This window comes from Symphalangus syndactylus, chromosome 22 (genome assembly GCF_028878055.3).
Source record: "Symphalangus syndactylus isolate Jambi chromosome 22, NHGRI_mSymSyn1-v2.1_pri, whole genome shotgun sequence".
Taxonomy (NCBI): domain Eukaryota; kingdom Metazoa; phylum Chordata; class Mammalia; order Primates; family Hylobatidae; genus Symphalangus; species Symphalangus syndactylus.
Genome location: NC_072444.2, coordinates 23577336 through 23592169, shown reverse-complemented (window position 1 = coordinate 23592169; position 14834 = coordinate 23577336). Strand labels below are relative to the sequence as shown.

Sequence of the window (14834 nt, the reverse complement as noted above, 5' to 3'; positions counted from 1 at the left end):
CCAATACAACTTTGTCAATTACATATATAAAGTAGAAGTAATTTATTGTTCATCATCATCTCCCTTATGTTTTAGGTGGTAAGAGAAATAACTTGAATCATTCAAATTGTTCACCAAGTAGCTGGTTTCCCATGCTTCACTTCCATGCTTCTGCTTCCATGTGCTTTCTAGGTCCTAAAGAAGACGAAGAGAAGCCTTCAGCCTCAGCACTTGAGCAGCCGGCCACCTTCCAGGAGGTGGCCAGTCAGGAGGTGCCTCCAGAACTAGCAACCCCTGCCCCTGCCTGGGAGCCACAGCCAGAACCAGACGAGCGATTAGAGGCGGCAGCTTATGAGTTGAATGATTTGGGGGAAGTGGAGGAGGAGGAAGAGGAGGAGGATGAAGAAGAAGAAGAAGAAGAAGAAGATGATGACGATGAGTTGGAAGATGAGGGGGAAGAAGAAGCCAGCATGCCAAATGAAAGTTCTGTGAAAGAGCCAGAAATACGGTGTGATGAGAAGCCAGAAGATTTATTAGAGGAACCAAAAACAACTTCAGAAGAAACTCTTGAAGACTCCTCAGAGGTAACACCTGCCATGCAAATCCCCAGAACTAAAGAAGAGGCCAATGGTGATGTATTTGAAACGTTTATGTTTCCGTGTCAGCATTGTGAAAGGAAGTTTACAACCAAACAGGGGCTTGAGCGTCACATGCATATCCATATATCCACCGTCAATCATGCTTTCAAATGCAAGTACTGTGGGAAAGCCTTTGGCACACAGATTAACCGGCGGCGACATGAGCGGCGCCATGAAGCAGGGTTAAAGCGGAAACCCAGCCAAACACTACAGTCGTCAGAGGATCTGACTGATGTCAAAGCATCTGGAGAAAACGTTGCTTCAAAAGATGAATCGAGTCCTCCCAATCTTGGGCCAGACTGTCTGATTGTGAATTCAGAGAAGGCTTCCCAAGACACAATAAATTCTTCTGTCGTAGAAGAGAATGGGGAAGTTAAAGAACTTCATCCGTGCAAATATTGTAAAAAGGTTTTTGGAACTCATACTAATATGAGACGGCATCAGCGTAGAGTTCACGAACGTCATCTGATTCCCAAAGGTGTACGGCGAAAAGGAGGCCTTGAAGAGCCCCAGCCTCCAGCAGAACAGGCCCAGGCCACCCAGAACGTCTATGTACCAAGCACAGAGCCAGAGGAGGAAGGGGAAGCAGATGACGTGTACATCATGGACATTTCTAGCAATATCTCTGAAAACTTAAATTACTATATTGATGGTAAAATTCAAACTAATAACAACACTAGTAACTGTGATGTGATTGAGATGGAGTCTGCTTCGGCCGATTTGTATGGTATAAATTGTCTGCTCACTCCAGTTACAGTGGAAATTACTCAAAATATAAAGACCACACAGGTCCCTGTAACAGAAGATCTTCCTAAAGAGCCTTCGGGCAGCACAAATAGTGAGGCCAAGAAGCGAAGAACTGCCAGCCCGCCTGCACTGCCCAAAATTAAGGCCGAAACAGACTCTGACCCCATGGCCCCCTCTTGCTCCTTAAGTCTTCCTCTTAGCATATCAACAACAGAGGCAGTGTCTTTCCATAAAGAGAAAAGTGTTTATTTGTCATCAAAGCTCAAACAACTTCTTCAAACCCAAGATAAACTAACTCCTCCTGCAGGGATTTCAGCAACTGAAATAGCTAAATTAGGTCCTGTTTGTGTGTCTGCTCCTGCATCAATGTTGCCTGTGACCTCAAGTAGGTTTAAGAGGCGGACCAGCTCTCCTCCCAGTTCTCCACAGCACAGTCCTGCCCTTCGAGACTTTGGAAAGCCAAGTGATGGGAAAGCAGCATGGACCGATGCAGGGCTGACTTCCAAAAAATCCAAATTAGAAAGTCATAGTGACTCACCAGCATGGAGTTTGTCTGGGAGAGATGAGAGAGAAACTGTGAGCCCTCCATGCTTTGATGAATATAAAATGTCTAAAGAGTGGACAGCCAGTTCTGCTTTTAGCAGTGTGTGCAACCAGCAGCCACTGGATTTATCCAGCGGTGTCAAACAGAAGGCTGAGGGTACAGGCAAGACTCCGGTCCAGTGGGAATCTGTCTTAGATCTCAGTGTGCATAAAAAACATTGTAGTGACTCTGAAGGCAAGGAATTCAAAGAAAACCATTCAGTGCAGCCTACGTGTAGTGCTGTAAAGAAAAGGAAACCAACCACCTGCATGCTGCAGAAGGTTCTTCTCAATGAATATAATGGCATTGATTTACCTGTAGAAAACCCTGCAGATGTGACCAGGAGCCCGAGTCCTTGTAAATCCCTAGAAGCTCAGCCAGATCCTGACCTCGGTCCAGACTCTGGTTTCCCTGCCCCTACTGTTGAGTCCACACCTGATGTCTGTCCTTCATCACCTGCCCTGCAGACACCCTCCCTTTCATCCGGTCAGCTGCCTCCTCTCTTGATCCCCACAGATCCCTCTTCCCCTCCACCCTGTCCCCCGGTATTAACTGTTGCCACTCCGCCCCCTCCCCTCCTTCCTACCGTACCTCTTCCAGCCCCCTCTTCCAGTGCATCTCCACACCCATGCCCCTCTCCACTCTCAAATGCCACCGCACAGTCACCACTTCCAATTCTGTCCCCAACAGTGTCCCCCTCTCCCTCTCCCATTCCTCCCGTGGAGCCCCTGATGTCTGCCACCTCACCCGGGCCTCCAACACTTTCTTCTTCCTCCTCTTCATCTTCCTCCTCGTCTTCATTTTCTTCTTCATCTTCCTCCTCTTCTCCTTCTCCACCTCCTCTCTCTGCAATATCATCTGTTGTTTCCTCTGGTGATAATCTGGAGGCGTCTCTCCCCATGATATCTTTCAAACAGGAGGAATTAGAGAATGAAGGTCTGAAACCCAGGGAAGAGCCCCAGTCTGCTGCTGAACAGGATGTTGTTGTTCAGGAAACATTCAACAAAAACTTTGTTTGCAACGTCTGTGAATCACCTTTTCTTTCCATTAAAGATCTAACCAAACATTTATCTATTCATGCTGAAGAATGGCCCTTCAAATGTGAATTTTGTGTGCAGCTTTTTAAGGATAAAACGGACTTGTCAGAACATCGCTTTTTGCTTCATGGAGTTGGGAATATCTTTGTGTGTTCTGTTTGTAAAAAAGAATTTGCTTTTTTGTGCAATTTGCAGCAGCACCAGCGAGATCTCCACCCAGATAAGGTGTGCACACATCACGAGTTTGAAAGTGGGACTCTGAGGCCCCAGAACTTTACAGATCCCAGCAAGGCCCATGTAGAGCATATGCAGAGCTTGCCAGAAGATCCTTTAGAAACTTCTAAAGAAGAAGAGGAGTTAAACGATTCCTCTGAAGAGCTTTACACGACTATAAAAATAATGGCTTCTGGGATAAAGACAAAAGATCCAGATGTTCGATTGGGTCTCAATCAGCATTACCCAAGCTTTAAACCACCTCCATTTCAGTACCATCACCGTAACCCCATGGGGATTGGTGTGACAGCCACAAATTTCACTACACACAATATTCCACAGACTTTTACTACTGCCATTCGCTGCACAAAGTGTGGAAAAGGTGTCGACAACATGCCGGAGTTGCACAAACATATACTGGCATGTGCTTCTGCAAGTGACAAGAAGAGGTACACACCTAAGAAAAACCCAGTACCGTTAAAACAAACCGTGCAACCCAAAAATGGCGTGGTGGTTTTAGATAACTCTGGGAAAAATGCCTTCCGACGAATGGGACAGCCCAAAAGGCTAAACTTTAGTATTGAGCTCAGCAAAATGTCGTCGAATAAGCTCAAATTAAATGCATTGAAGAAAAAAAATCAGCTAGTGCAGAAAGCAATTCTTCAGAAAAACAAATCTGCAAAGCAGAAGGCTGACTTGAAAAATGCTTGTGAGTCATCCTCTCACATCTGCCCTTACTGTAATCGAGAGTTCACTTACATTGGAAGCCTGAATAAACACGCTGCCTTCAGCTGTCCCAAAAAACCCCTTTCTCCTCCCAAAAAAAAAGTTTCTCATTCATCTAAGAAAGGTGGACACTCATCACCTGCAAGTAGTGACAAAAACAGTAACAGCAACCACCGCAGACGGACAGCGGATGCAGAGATTAAAATGCAAAGCATGCAGACTCCGTTGGGCAAGACGAGAGCCCGCAGCTCAGGCCCCACCCAAGTCCCGCTTCCCTCCTCATCCTTCAGGTCCAAGCAGAACGTCAAGTTTGCAGCTTCGGTGAAATCCAAAAAACCAAGCTCCTCCTCTTTAAGGAACTCCAGCCCGATAAGAATGGCCAAAATAACTCATGTTGAGGGGAAAAAACCTAAAGCTGTGGCCAAGAATCATTCTCAGCTTTCCAGCAAAACATCGCGGAGCCTGCACGTGAGGGTACAGAAAAGCAAAGCTGTTTTACAAAGCAAATCCACCTTGGCGAGTAAGAAAAGAACAGACCGGTTCAATATAAAATCTAGAGAGCGGAGTGGGGGGCCAGTCACCCGAAGCCTTCAGCTGGCAGCTGCTGCTGACTTGAGTGAGAACAGGAGAGAAGATGGCAGCGCCAAGCAGGAGCTGAAGGACTTCAGGTAAGCTCAGGAGCTGGTGGGAGGGAAAGACCGGGAAGGCGACAGTATCCTTGCCTACGGGCGTTTTTGGTTTCTTGTTGCTTTTTTTTTTTTTTTCCACTTAAAGGAAATAGCTGTTGCATAAGTTAAAGGCATGAAGGGTCATTGCTTTGGCTGCTTTTAGAGATGAATAAATAGCTCTAATTTCAGACTTAGGACTCACAAAGTGGTGCCACTTCTTTAATATGGCCAGATGTAAATTGAATTTAAAACTATAGAAAAGCTCTCAAAAGTGCTCTAAGAAAAGATGAAATCTTCTCAAACTTCCTTTATGTCTTGGGTAATAGCTCAGTGTCACGTGTCTTATTTTCCCATCATGGAACATTTCTTAGGTTAAGACGGGTCACTAAGTTCATTAGTAAACCGTGTTACAATCTTGTTTAATATTTCTGTGACTTCAGCATAGATCTAGTACCTGAGACTTTCTTTCAGAATTGCCAATGCTTAAATTTTAACAATTGATTGCATTGTTCAAAACAAAACAAAACATAGTCCTTTAAAAAGGCCTTATGCCCTGTCCCCCACCTCCTGAGCTCAGCCATAGGACAGTAAACAAGTCAGGTTCCGGATGGGAAGCAGAGCAGGAGAGACGTGCTTGGAACTCCAGGCAGGACCCTTGTGGCTCTTTCAGGCGTGTGTGATACCCAGGGCGTGTCAGCCTCATTTGTCAGTGCCTTTGTTTCCCCAGTAACGATAGAAGGATTTGTCTTAGATTTGAAGTGACTTTACTGCTTTATTCCCTGTGCTTCCTATATTAAGAACTGTTCTCAGTGACAGATGAAGAGAGAGGGCAGTGGTTAAATTTGTTACATTGGATTCTCAAACTTTCTTAAGTCCTTTGTCCGAAGTGGATGTGTATTGGAATTCCTGCTGTTTCTGAATAGTTCAGTCTCATGTGAAAATTACTCATCAGATAGCATTTCTGCAAAATACTTTTAAGTCTTGTCTTTTCACAGTATGCCACCTGACTCTAGGCTTTCATGCTATAGCTTTTGGTGTCTGAAAATTCTTTGGTCTTTTAAGCAAGCAGAATTAGGGATCCTAAGTGTGGACGCGACTGCCATTTTGTAGAGGTCATGAGGACACAGAGGTGCCATTAGCCCTGCATAATTGATCAGGTAGAATTTTTAATGCTGGTGTGCCTTAAATCACAGCTAACGATAGAGAAGAATCATTAGCTAAGGCTGATTTGAATGATTTACTGTAGGATTAATGGATCAGATTTTTAAAAAGCTACTTCATAAATGTGTTAAATATTTAGTTGCCATAGATCTGACCAACGCTCGGTCTCTGGCCACGGCACATACATAGGTAGCATCTTGGAGATTAGCTCTGCTGAAAAGCACCTGTGTTATCAGCTGTCAAAGCTGCTTGCTTTTAGTAATTGAATTGTGCACCTGTTTGTGCTCAGTCTGTGTCTGGAGGTGCCACACCAATAGGACATGATCAAATTGAGTCCTTTTCAAGTTGCTTATGTCTTCAACAAGCAGAATGTGCCTTCATTTTCACAGATTGTACTATAAAACACCTCCCAGGTGGTTGATGCTTTAGAATGTACTGTTTCTATCCCTTTTGTCTTCAGTATTATCTAAAAGAAATGCTTGTTTTGTACTGGGCCCCACTTACACAGTTCAAGCTTAAAGTTGATTTGGAAAAATTAATTTCTGCAAAGAAAAGCTGTCAGAGTGACTATAAATTTATGAAGCCTATTCAAATAGCCTCTACCCAGTGTCTTTTGAGTAACCTTTAAGGCTACAAAGGACTAAAGGGCCTTAAAAATCATGTCTCTTCTTTTCTCCAGTTAATTTTCATTATTTTGCTTTGTTTGATAGTTAACAGAGGGTTACCTTGCTGGAGTGAAATTTGGCCTAAAAGGAAGCACAGAAGAATCAGATAAGAAAACATTGGTATTGTCCTAACTGTAGACGGTAATGACAGGCATTGGTGGCAGCTTTTCCTCCTCTGTGTGAGGTGCTGGAACTGTGCTGTGGACACATCTGTAGGTCAGGAATGTGATCCAGGGGTCCACTTACCAAGTCACCATGAACCTGTGATGTGTTCTTGGGAATTAGAAAATAGATGTTCATCAAGATATATTTTGACTATCTGGACACAAAAGTGGGCATTTCTTAAAGTGTTGGTTTTGATCTTAGTACTTTGTAGTGAGTTTAGCACAAAACTGGGATTCCTAAACTTAGACCTGGGTAATATGATGATGGTCATTAACGTGTCGCCCAGGGCATCTTAGAGAGGAGGCCTCAGCCTCAGTGCATATTTGTTGCATTACACTAATAAGGAGTTGTTTGAACTACAGTCGTCTTCCTGTTTAAGTATAGTTCTACTTGTAAGTTTTGTGTAGGGATGATTCCTGACACAGGGAATCATCACATCTATTACATGTCGAGGAATATTCACTTTCACTCTGTTTGCAGCTTGCTTTACTTACCCTGTTGGGTACACAGGGATTTCTTACAGAACAGGCAGCACATCCTTGTCCTGTGTATTTCTTTACAGCAAGCTGTGATTAAGAGCTAGTTTTCGATACTCAGATATTTTACATGTGAATGCCACTTTCGGATTCCACAGTTTTTCAAGTATATGCTTGCAATCAGCCGTGTGATTTTTTCCATGAGTTTTCTACCTAACACTGAGGGTCATTTCCTGGAACACAAGCCATCAGACAAGGTGTCAAAAAGCCATGTGCTCCAGATATTTTTCTTAGGACAAAACACAGGAAAGCAGGCATGCCGCAGTCATTCAGGTTCTCCTGCTGCAGCTCTTACTACAGTGACCCACCCCCCACCCCTCACCATGGCTTTCTGGAGTGCTGAGTTTAAATCTGTTGCTAAAGGTTCATTTCCATGGGCTCCAATAAAGCAGAAAGGGAAGGAAAGAGGTATATTCTCTACTCACCTCCTACCCATCTTTCACCTTTGTAAACCCCATGGTGTTTTTGGGTTCCTTTTTTTTTTTTTAAATGAGACGGAGTCTCGCTCTGTCGCCCAGGCTGGAGTGCAGTGGCGCGATCTCGGCTCACTGCGAGCTCTGCCTCCCGGGTTCACGCCATTCTCCTGCCTTAGCCTCCCGAGTAGCTGGGACTACAGGGGCCCACCACCACGCCCGGCTAATTTTTTTGTATTTTTAGTAGAGACGGGGTTTCACCGTGTTAGCCAGGATGGTCTCGATCTCCTGACCTCATGATCCGCCCATCTCGGCCTCCTAAAGTGCTGGGATAATAGGTGTGAGCCACCGCGCCTGGCATTTTTGGGTTCTTTAGAGCCTCTTTTTTCTTTTCAAACCGAGTTTCCATCGCAGTCAAGAAAACTTAAAGGTAGAGAAGCAAAATGAAATTCTAGACCAAATTTTTCCATTTACTGGGAATTGATTAAAAAAACAAGGTGCTAATTTCTCATGCCTCCATCTCTGCTACACCCCTTGGAAATAAATGCGTGTAGTTCCTTGCAGGGTGTATCTTCTGGGTAGGACGCTCGTTCCTAAATGCCTTCAGTCATGTATGTGTTGTCGTCTTAATAACATTTGTCTTATGGTCTGTTCACCTTTTTCTTTAACATGGTCAATTCATGTAAGGTTATGTTATGTTGTCATTTATCTTCAGTTTTCTTATTTTCTAGGAACTTCCTGTAGAAAAGCCCCCAAAACAAAACAAACCTTAATTGACTAAAAGGTATTGCATGCTCAACTTAGGATAAGCACTACGGCAAAGGATACGAAATCTACCAAGCTTGCAAGACCAGTTGAAGCTGACTCAAAAATCCTAACATTGAACTGATTGCCGGCAGGCTTAGAGTCAGGCATCTGCTGCTTCGGTGGGGGCCCAACGTGCATGCTGGGCGCCCGGGTGATTGAGATCCAAAGAGAAGGGCACTCTAAGACAGGCCAGATGAACTGGCTCCTCGTCATGGGACTGGTACCTCAGATCTGAGCATGGCCCTTGTTTTTGGCACGTAGCGGAGAAAGGATTGATTTGAACTTAACCTTGCAAAGCAAGTTCTCTGTTTTAGCAGTAGTTTGTTGTAGGTTTCAGGGATGACGAATTTGGATGCACTCATTTAAAACGTTTTGGTCACATATCAGCTCTTGATGCCTTTCTTTTAAATTAATTATAGACAGAGAGAGGCATTTAGCTGATCTCTTACCCTGGTATTTCTTTTTTTGTTGTTTTCGTTTTTTTAAATCACAAGTAGATTGCCTGCGTAATGGAGAGGAAACCAGATTGGATACGGACTCTTTTTTATGCCTATTCTGGTGTTGCGTTTGTATATCCAAATGGACGTTATCCTCTCAGATTCTTATCTGGCACTAATTTATAACTATTATATTATCAGAGAGTATGTAGCAATATATCAATGCACAGGCGCATCCCAGGCCTGTACAGATGTATGTCTACACGTAAGTATAAATGAATTTGCATACCAGGTTTTACACTTGCATCTCTAATAGAGATTAAAAACAACAAATTGGCCTCTTCCTAAGTATATTAATATCATTTATCCTTACATTTTATGCCTCCCCCTAAATTAATGACTGAGTTGGTGGAAAGCGGCTAGGTTTTATTCATACTGTTTTTTGTTCTCGACTTCAAAAGTAATCTACCTCTTAAAAATTTGTAGTTTAATATTTGTTTGGTGAATTTGTGCCACTTTAATCCTTCCACTATCATTCCCATTTTGTTACATTTCTGTTATGGGGACTTTATGTTGAAATATTGTATAAAGCATTTGTAGCAGTTTAAAAATAAAATATTTAAAATTATTTAAATTGTTTTGGACGCTTCAATTGTATTATATGTGATTTACATTTCACTTTTTTTGTTGGCGTTGTTAACCCGGAGAGTGCTCCTGTATTGAACTTTGCTGTTAGTTATTTTATTGCTTCTGTTTGGAGAGTGCTATAAAAGACTATTCTAATGAAAACATTAAAATTTACAATTTGACATACAAAAAGGGGTTGTCCGTTGATTTTAACCAATGTAGCACCGAGAGAGAGAGAGAGAGGTTAATTATAGATAGACAAGAGTGGTGTTTGCTGTGTTTCCCCTCCCAGCATTGAAATCACTGGGGCTTGTCAGATGCATTAAAAAAAGATTTTTTTGTGCTATTGCTGCAAACACTTAATTAGAGGAGAATTTAAACAATGCATTTTATATTATTGTAACCAATAAAAAACTTTCTAAACATCTGTGAAAGGACTGCATTTTGTACATAATTGGGAGCAGTTAGGGGGTAAAACAAGGTATGGGGAGGACTGTTCAGAGCCGGCATTCTAATTTAAAAGTGCGGCGTCTACTCAGCCCACCTGGCGTCTGTTCACTTGTTTCTATTTGACAGTAACTGAATATGTGCCCATTCCGGTTGGAATTCTCTGTAGAGGGTGGACATGTAGTCAGACAACGGTGCCGAGAAGTACCTTGTGAACTCACTCGGGTAAGAGTAAAATACAAAATAATTTCATCTGTGGGGTCTCTGTGCTTCCTGAAAGTTTACTCTAGTTTGTGGATTGATGTTTATTTCTATGGGTTTCCAAAGAATGAAACCAAAAAGTTGTGACATACTCAGTTTATATGAAATTGCCGGGGTTTTTTAAGATTAAAAATGGCTGACTATAAGCGGTTTCCTATAGTTCATCATCATAGTGCTTTGCTAACCACATCTGTCTGTCACTCCTTGGGGAAAGGTGGTGAAGGGATAGCCAGCTTCCCTTGGCCAGATGTTCCCGTTTCTGGCATACAATATTTCTCCCTTAGAAAAACACGGAGAAGGAGAGAGGTTGGTGGGAATCTGGAAGTGGTCTTCGATATTAGTAGTTTTTAACAAATAGGCTTGAACACGCAGCAGTGCCCTGTGAGGACTTGAACGTTGTAAGAAAGAGCATGGTCTTGGGGGACAACTGGATTTCCATCCTAACCCATCTGCCGGCCATTCATCCCTTCCCTGTGCCTTCAGTAAACGGGCCTCCAACAAGCGCCCTCCATGGCTGCGTCTTTAGTGTTTTAGCCTTGGGCAAGTTCCTTTACATTCTGGATCATAGTTCCCAGTCTGCAAAAAGTAGGGAGTGGACTGGCTGGTTTCTGAGTGTGCCTTCTAGGAGGAGATCTTTTTTCCCGGATCTGGATGCTGTCAGACAAAAGCACTGGACTGAAAGGGTGGGATGATGGCTCGGGTCTCCACAGTGTCCCTGGCTCTGCCTGGAACATGACAGGGACTCAGATGTTTACTGGAGGAGTCACCAGGGAACCACATCACATCCATCTCACCAAGGGAGAAGCTGCCCTGTTCGGGTTGCTTTGGCTCTTTTATGATAGAGTTAAACTTTTTTAAAAAATCAAAAGCTAATTAAAGCCTTCCATCCCTGTTACCATTGAAACATTTCAGTGTTTCTGGTAAATGCCTTGCTAGGCTGGCTGTCTTGTCTTGGTGGTTACAAGTACTTTCTAGCAAGATATTTTACAAAATCAACTTACTGTATTGAGTACTTGATGTATGTCTGGCTGTGTTCTGGGTGCTTAGGATACATCACTGAACAAAATGGACAAAAATCCTGACCTCTGTGGGGCTTGTATTTTCATAGTGGCTTTTTTCCCCACTTTATACTTCATATTCCAAACCTCCTCGCTGTCACAATTCCCCAAAGGCTAGGTGGTCAAGGAGATGCTTCTAGCTTAATATCTGAGTGCCAATAATCGAGATGACTGCGGCTTTTAATACTGGGGTTAAAATGACTCTACTAAAATTATAGCTCACTTAATGCATTTGATATTTTATTCATGTGGGTTTTGATTTGATATTGAACCTCGCTTTGAATATATTGACTTGAATCCATAAAAAAAATCATAAAGGGCAATTTACCTTGAAAGTGGATTAGAGCACAGGCGGATGAGAAAAGGGTTGACTCGGATATAAAGGCCACATTTAAAGTGCTTCAAAGACCAGGCTGATAGTTACAGAAAATGGTTTGTCGTTCCCCATCAGCCTTCACAGGCCCAGCTGTCACGGCCTCTTTCCTGCCTGATGGCACCACTCCTGCAGCTGCCGCTTTAGGCAGCCTCAGTGAAGGTTCTGGTAAAGCACTGCTGCTGAGCATATGTTCGAGGGCCTTGGAGGTGTGGATGGGCCATTCTGCTAGACTTAACAAAACGGGGAGCCACAAGCCCTGCCCTTCAACACCGTGGGTTCCACACTTCACCTGGGGAGCTTGTCAAAACTACTAGTTCCAAGGCCCAACAATGAGTCAGTTTAGGGCTGGGGCCTGCCTGGGTAATATGTACTTTAAAGACCCCAGGTAAATTCAGGGCACAGGAGAATTTCTGAATTTAATATGGGAAAAATAACAGATGAGTGTAGCTCTCAATTGCTAGAGGATCGTGTGTGCTTTAGGCCTCGCAGTGCTGCATGTCAATAATCATCCTGCAAAGTGGGCACTATTGTTTTCCCTTTCTTTCTAAGGTTGGTGGGGGCGCGCATCTGGCGTTGGGGCACCAGGGTTATTCTGAAGCCAATCCTGAGCTGTGTCCACTTGGTGGAAAGAGGAGGTGGTGGGCCTTGAGGGTGAAGGAACCGCGGGCCTAATGTGTAGTTTCTCTCTGGCTTATGTTGATTCCAAGGCTCAAGCTCCCTTGGGCCCTGCCCTTCTGGTGGCTTGACCTTTCCTGAAGGGTTTGCCTCACAAGCAGAACCTTGAATACACAGTATTATGGGAGAAGAAAAATAAAGGTCCAGATTGGTGGGAATGATGACATGTGACCATTAAGATTTTAGACAAAACATCTAATGTCAAAATAGAAGCTGAATACGGTTTGAGGTTTGAGTGGGTGGCATGTAGGGAAAAAAGTGCAAAACTGCTCCTTGGTGGTGCCATGGATCTCTGTGCTGCAGGCCCAGGTCCCAGGCCTGATCCTTGCTGCCACCTACACAGGGTCACGTCACTTCCTCTCTCCCCCCTTCTGCCCTTGTGCTGCTTCCTCTGAGTGGTGGTGGAAATGATGTGAGAAGCTTTAGGGTGGATTCAGCGTGGCTTTCCAACGCCTGCTGTGCGCTGGGTACTCTGCTGAGCATCTACAAAACAAGTCTTGGCAGTGACAGCCTGAGATTGGTGTCATTTACCGATGGAGAAACAGATTTGGGGAAAGTGATGTTGTTCCGAGGGCACACAACTATAAGGTGGCAAGTTGGGATTTGAACTCCAAGCTACACTCTGCAGTCCATTTTTATAGGTAGAGTTTTTTTTTTGTTTTTTTTTTTTTTTTTTTTGAGTTTTATTTCTTCTAAATGTAGAAAACAGGACGCAGTACCTTCTCCATGAAAGCTTTTCCAAGCATCAGTGAGCAGGTAGAACAGTCATTTGTGGGTAAGGAAATCTTCCTGGTGCAGCGAGACTTTATTAGTCAGGAGTTGCTCCTGGACCCATTTGCTTTTAGTTTCCCTCTCACTGTGGAATAAACTTCTACCCCATCACAGACCAATTAGTTCAGGTCAGTCAAGCTGGCTTTATAGAGCCATCTGCTTCATCAACGGCAACGTGACTGTTTAACAGAAGCCAAGCTCATTATTATAGTAATACCCTTTGATTTTGGAGACGATTCTAAAGGCCCCGGGATCCTCAAGCATCTCCTCAGATACCAGCGGAGAACCTTGAGCTGCTGGGCATTAACCCAAAAAAAAAGTTGGTCTAGGCTGCCTCCTGACTTCAGCAAATAGTGTGTGTGTTACATGCAAAGCAAACAGGTATTTACGTTCTGCTGATACGTTATTTTTAAAGTATAGGATTAGAATCTGGAGGGGGTGTGTAGGTTTCGTTTAGTTTTCTAGATTATGAATTGAGAAAACCATCATGACTCGACATTAAATTACTGGCAGTTGCAAAAATTACTTTCAATTGTGAGTCATTAAAAGGTACCCAGAAATACTTTTATTAGAATAAACTTGTCGACCTGTTGCGGGTAATAGGATTTGTACATGCTTGCATTTCTGCCGCCATTATGCCAGCTGGATTTCTTTTCAACTGTTTTAAAATAGAAATTCAGGTGGACATTCTGGAGACCATAAAACATTTTACGGAAGACTGGTGCCTAAATGTGCCTTCCCATGTCCAGCTAATAAACCATGGCAGGAAGTCAACAGAACAAGCCATGTTTCTGAACGTCCTTTCATAGGTGCCACCTGAGTTACTCAGTGAGGGGGGAGAGAACTGGAGTGTCATTTCAGCAACCACAGAAAGCTACAGGTGGATTTTAAAGCCCAGGTTTGTGTTCTGATTCAGAACATATTTAAGCTAAGAATATTTCCTTATTCATGTTTAAACAGGAGCATATGATACAATCTGGAATCCTACATCTACTGAGTCTTAGCATTAAATCTAAACGTACATTTAAAATAGGACTCTGTAAAAAAAACCTGGAATTGGTTGCACAGGTAAGTTAACAAAAGGGCATTTAGGCCTTAGGAGACAGTTGTGGCTATTTTAATTTTTTAACTTAAAAACAATTTCCATCTACAGCAGTTGAATTTGTCGTAGCATTTAATTATTGGCCCAAAATGTATTTTAATATTTTTTATCGGAATGAAGTTATTTAAAACTCATGGATTCAATTTTCCTTGCAGTAACATTCTCTTCTCATTTGCTTTTTATAATCGCATCCAATCCTTGCCAACCCAGCTAGAGTTTAGAACATTTTCAGATGGCTTCTATTTCCAGGCTATTATTGGACTTGTGAATTCAGGCACATTCTCCTGTTGTGATTCAGTCAGCCAGCCATTCAGAAAACAGCTTTCAACAGCCAATCTGAATCATCAGAGTGTCAGGCTGTAGATCTGAAGGACTTTGTCCTGGGACTCTTAGAGGACCCTCGGGGTGTAGCTAACCACCATGGAGGGAGTTGAGGATGCGCCTGGAGTGTCACTGGCCTTTCCAATGCGTGGGGCACTTTTCTGAGTGCTTTACATTTTGAGCTCTCCCACACCTGAACAGAGATGGTATTCTCATTTACAGATAGATTAACCGAGTCTGAGAGAGGCAACATCACTTGAATTATGTCCTATGGCTACAAGTGGGGACCCCAAAGCCAGCCATCTGGTTCCAGAGCCAAGTTCAACTACAATTTGAAACCACCTAATCACTGTGCCCTTGGGTTTTAGAGAGACTTGCACGTACATAACTGTTGTGTACCCCAAATGAGATGCTGACGGCC

At 43.3% G+C, this 14834-nt stretch overlaps 1 protein-coding gene across 13 annotated transcripts in view; it reads left to right on the top strand.

Annotated features, from left to right (window-relative positions):
- PRDM2 (PR/SET domain 2) overlaps positions 1-14834 on the top strand; it is a 125855-nt gene that overhangs the window by 79007 nt on the left and 32014 nt on the right. For 9 of the 13 annotated variants that reach the window (XM_055262623.2, XM_063631790.1, XM_063631792.1 and 6 more), the window contains one exon: positions 172-4591. The exons of 2 other annotated variants lie outside the window; for them this stretch is intronic. In XM_055262623.2, coding sequence (XP_055118598.1) covers positions 172-4591 — 4420 coding nt within the window. Of the gene's footprint in view, positions 1-171; positions 4592-8262; positions 9595-14834 lie in introns of those variants that run through there. 2 more of the 13 variants (XM_063631788.1, XM_055262622.2) reach the window with 1 other exon arrangement.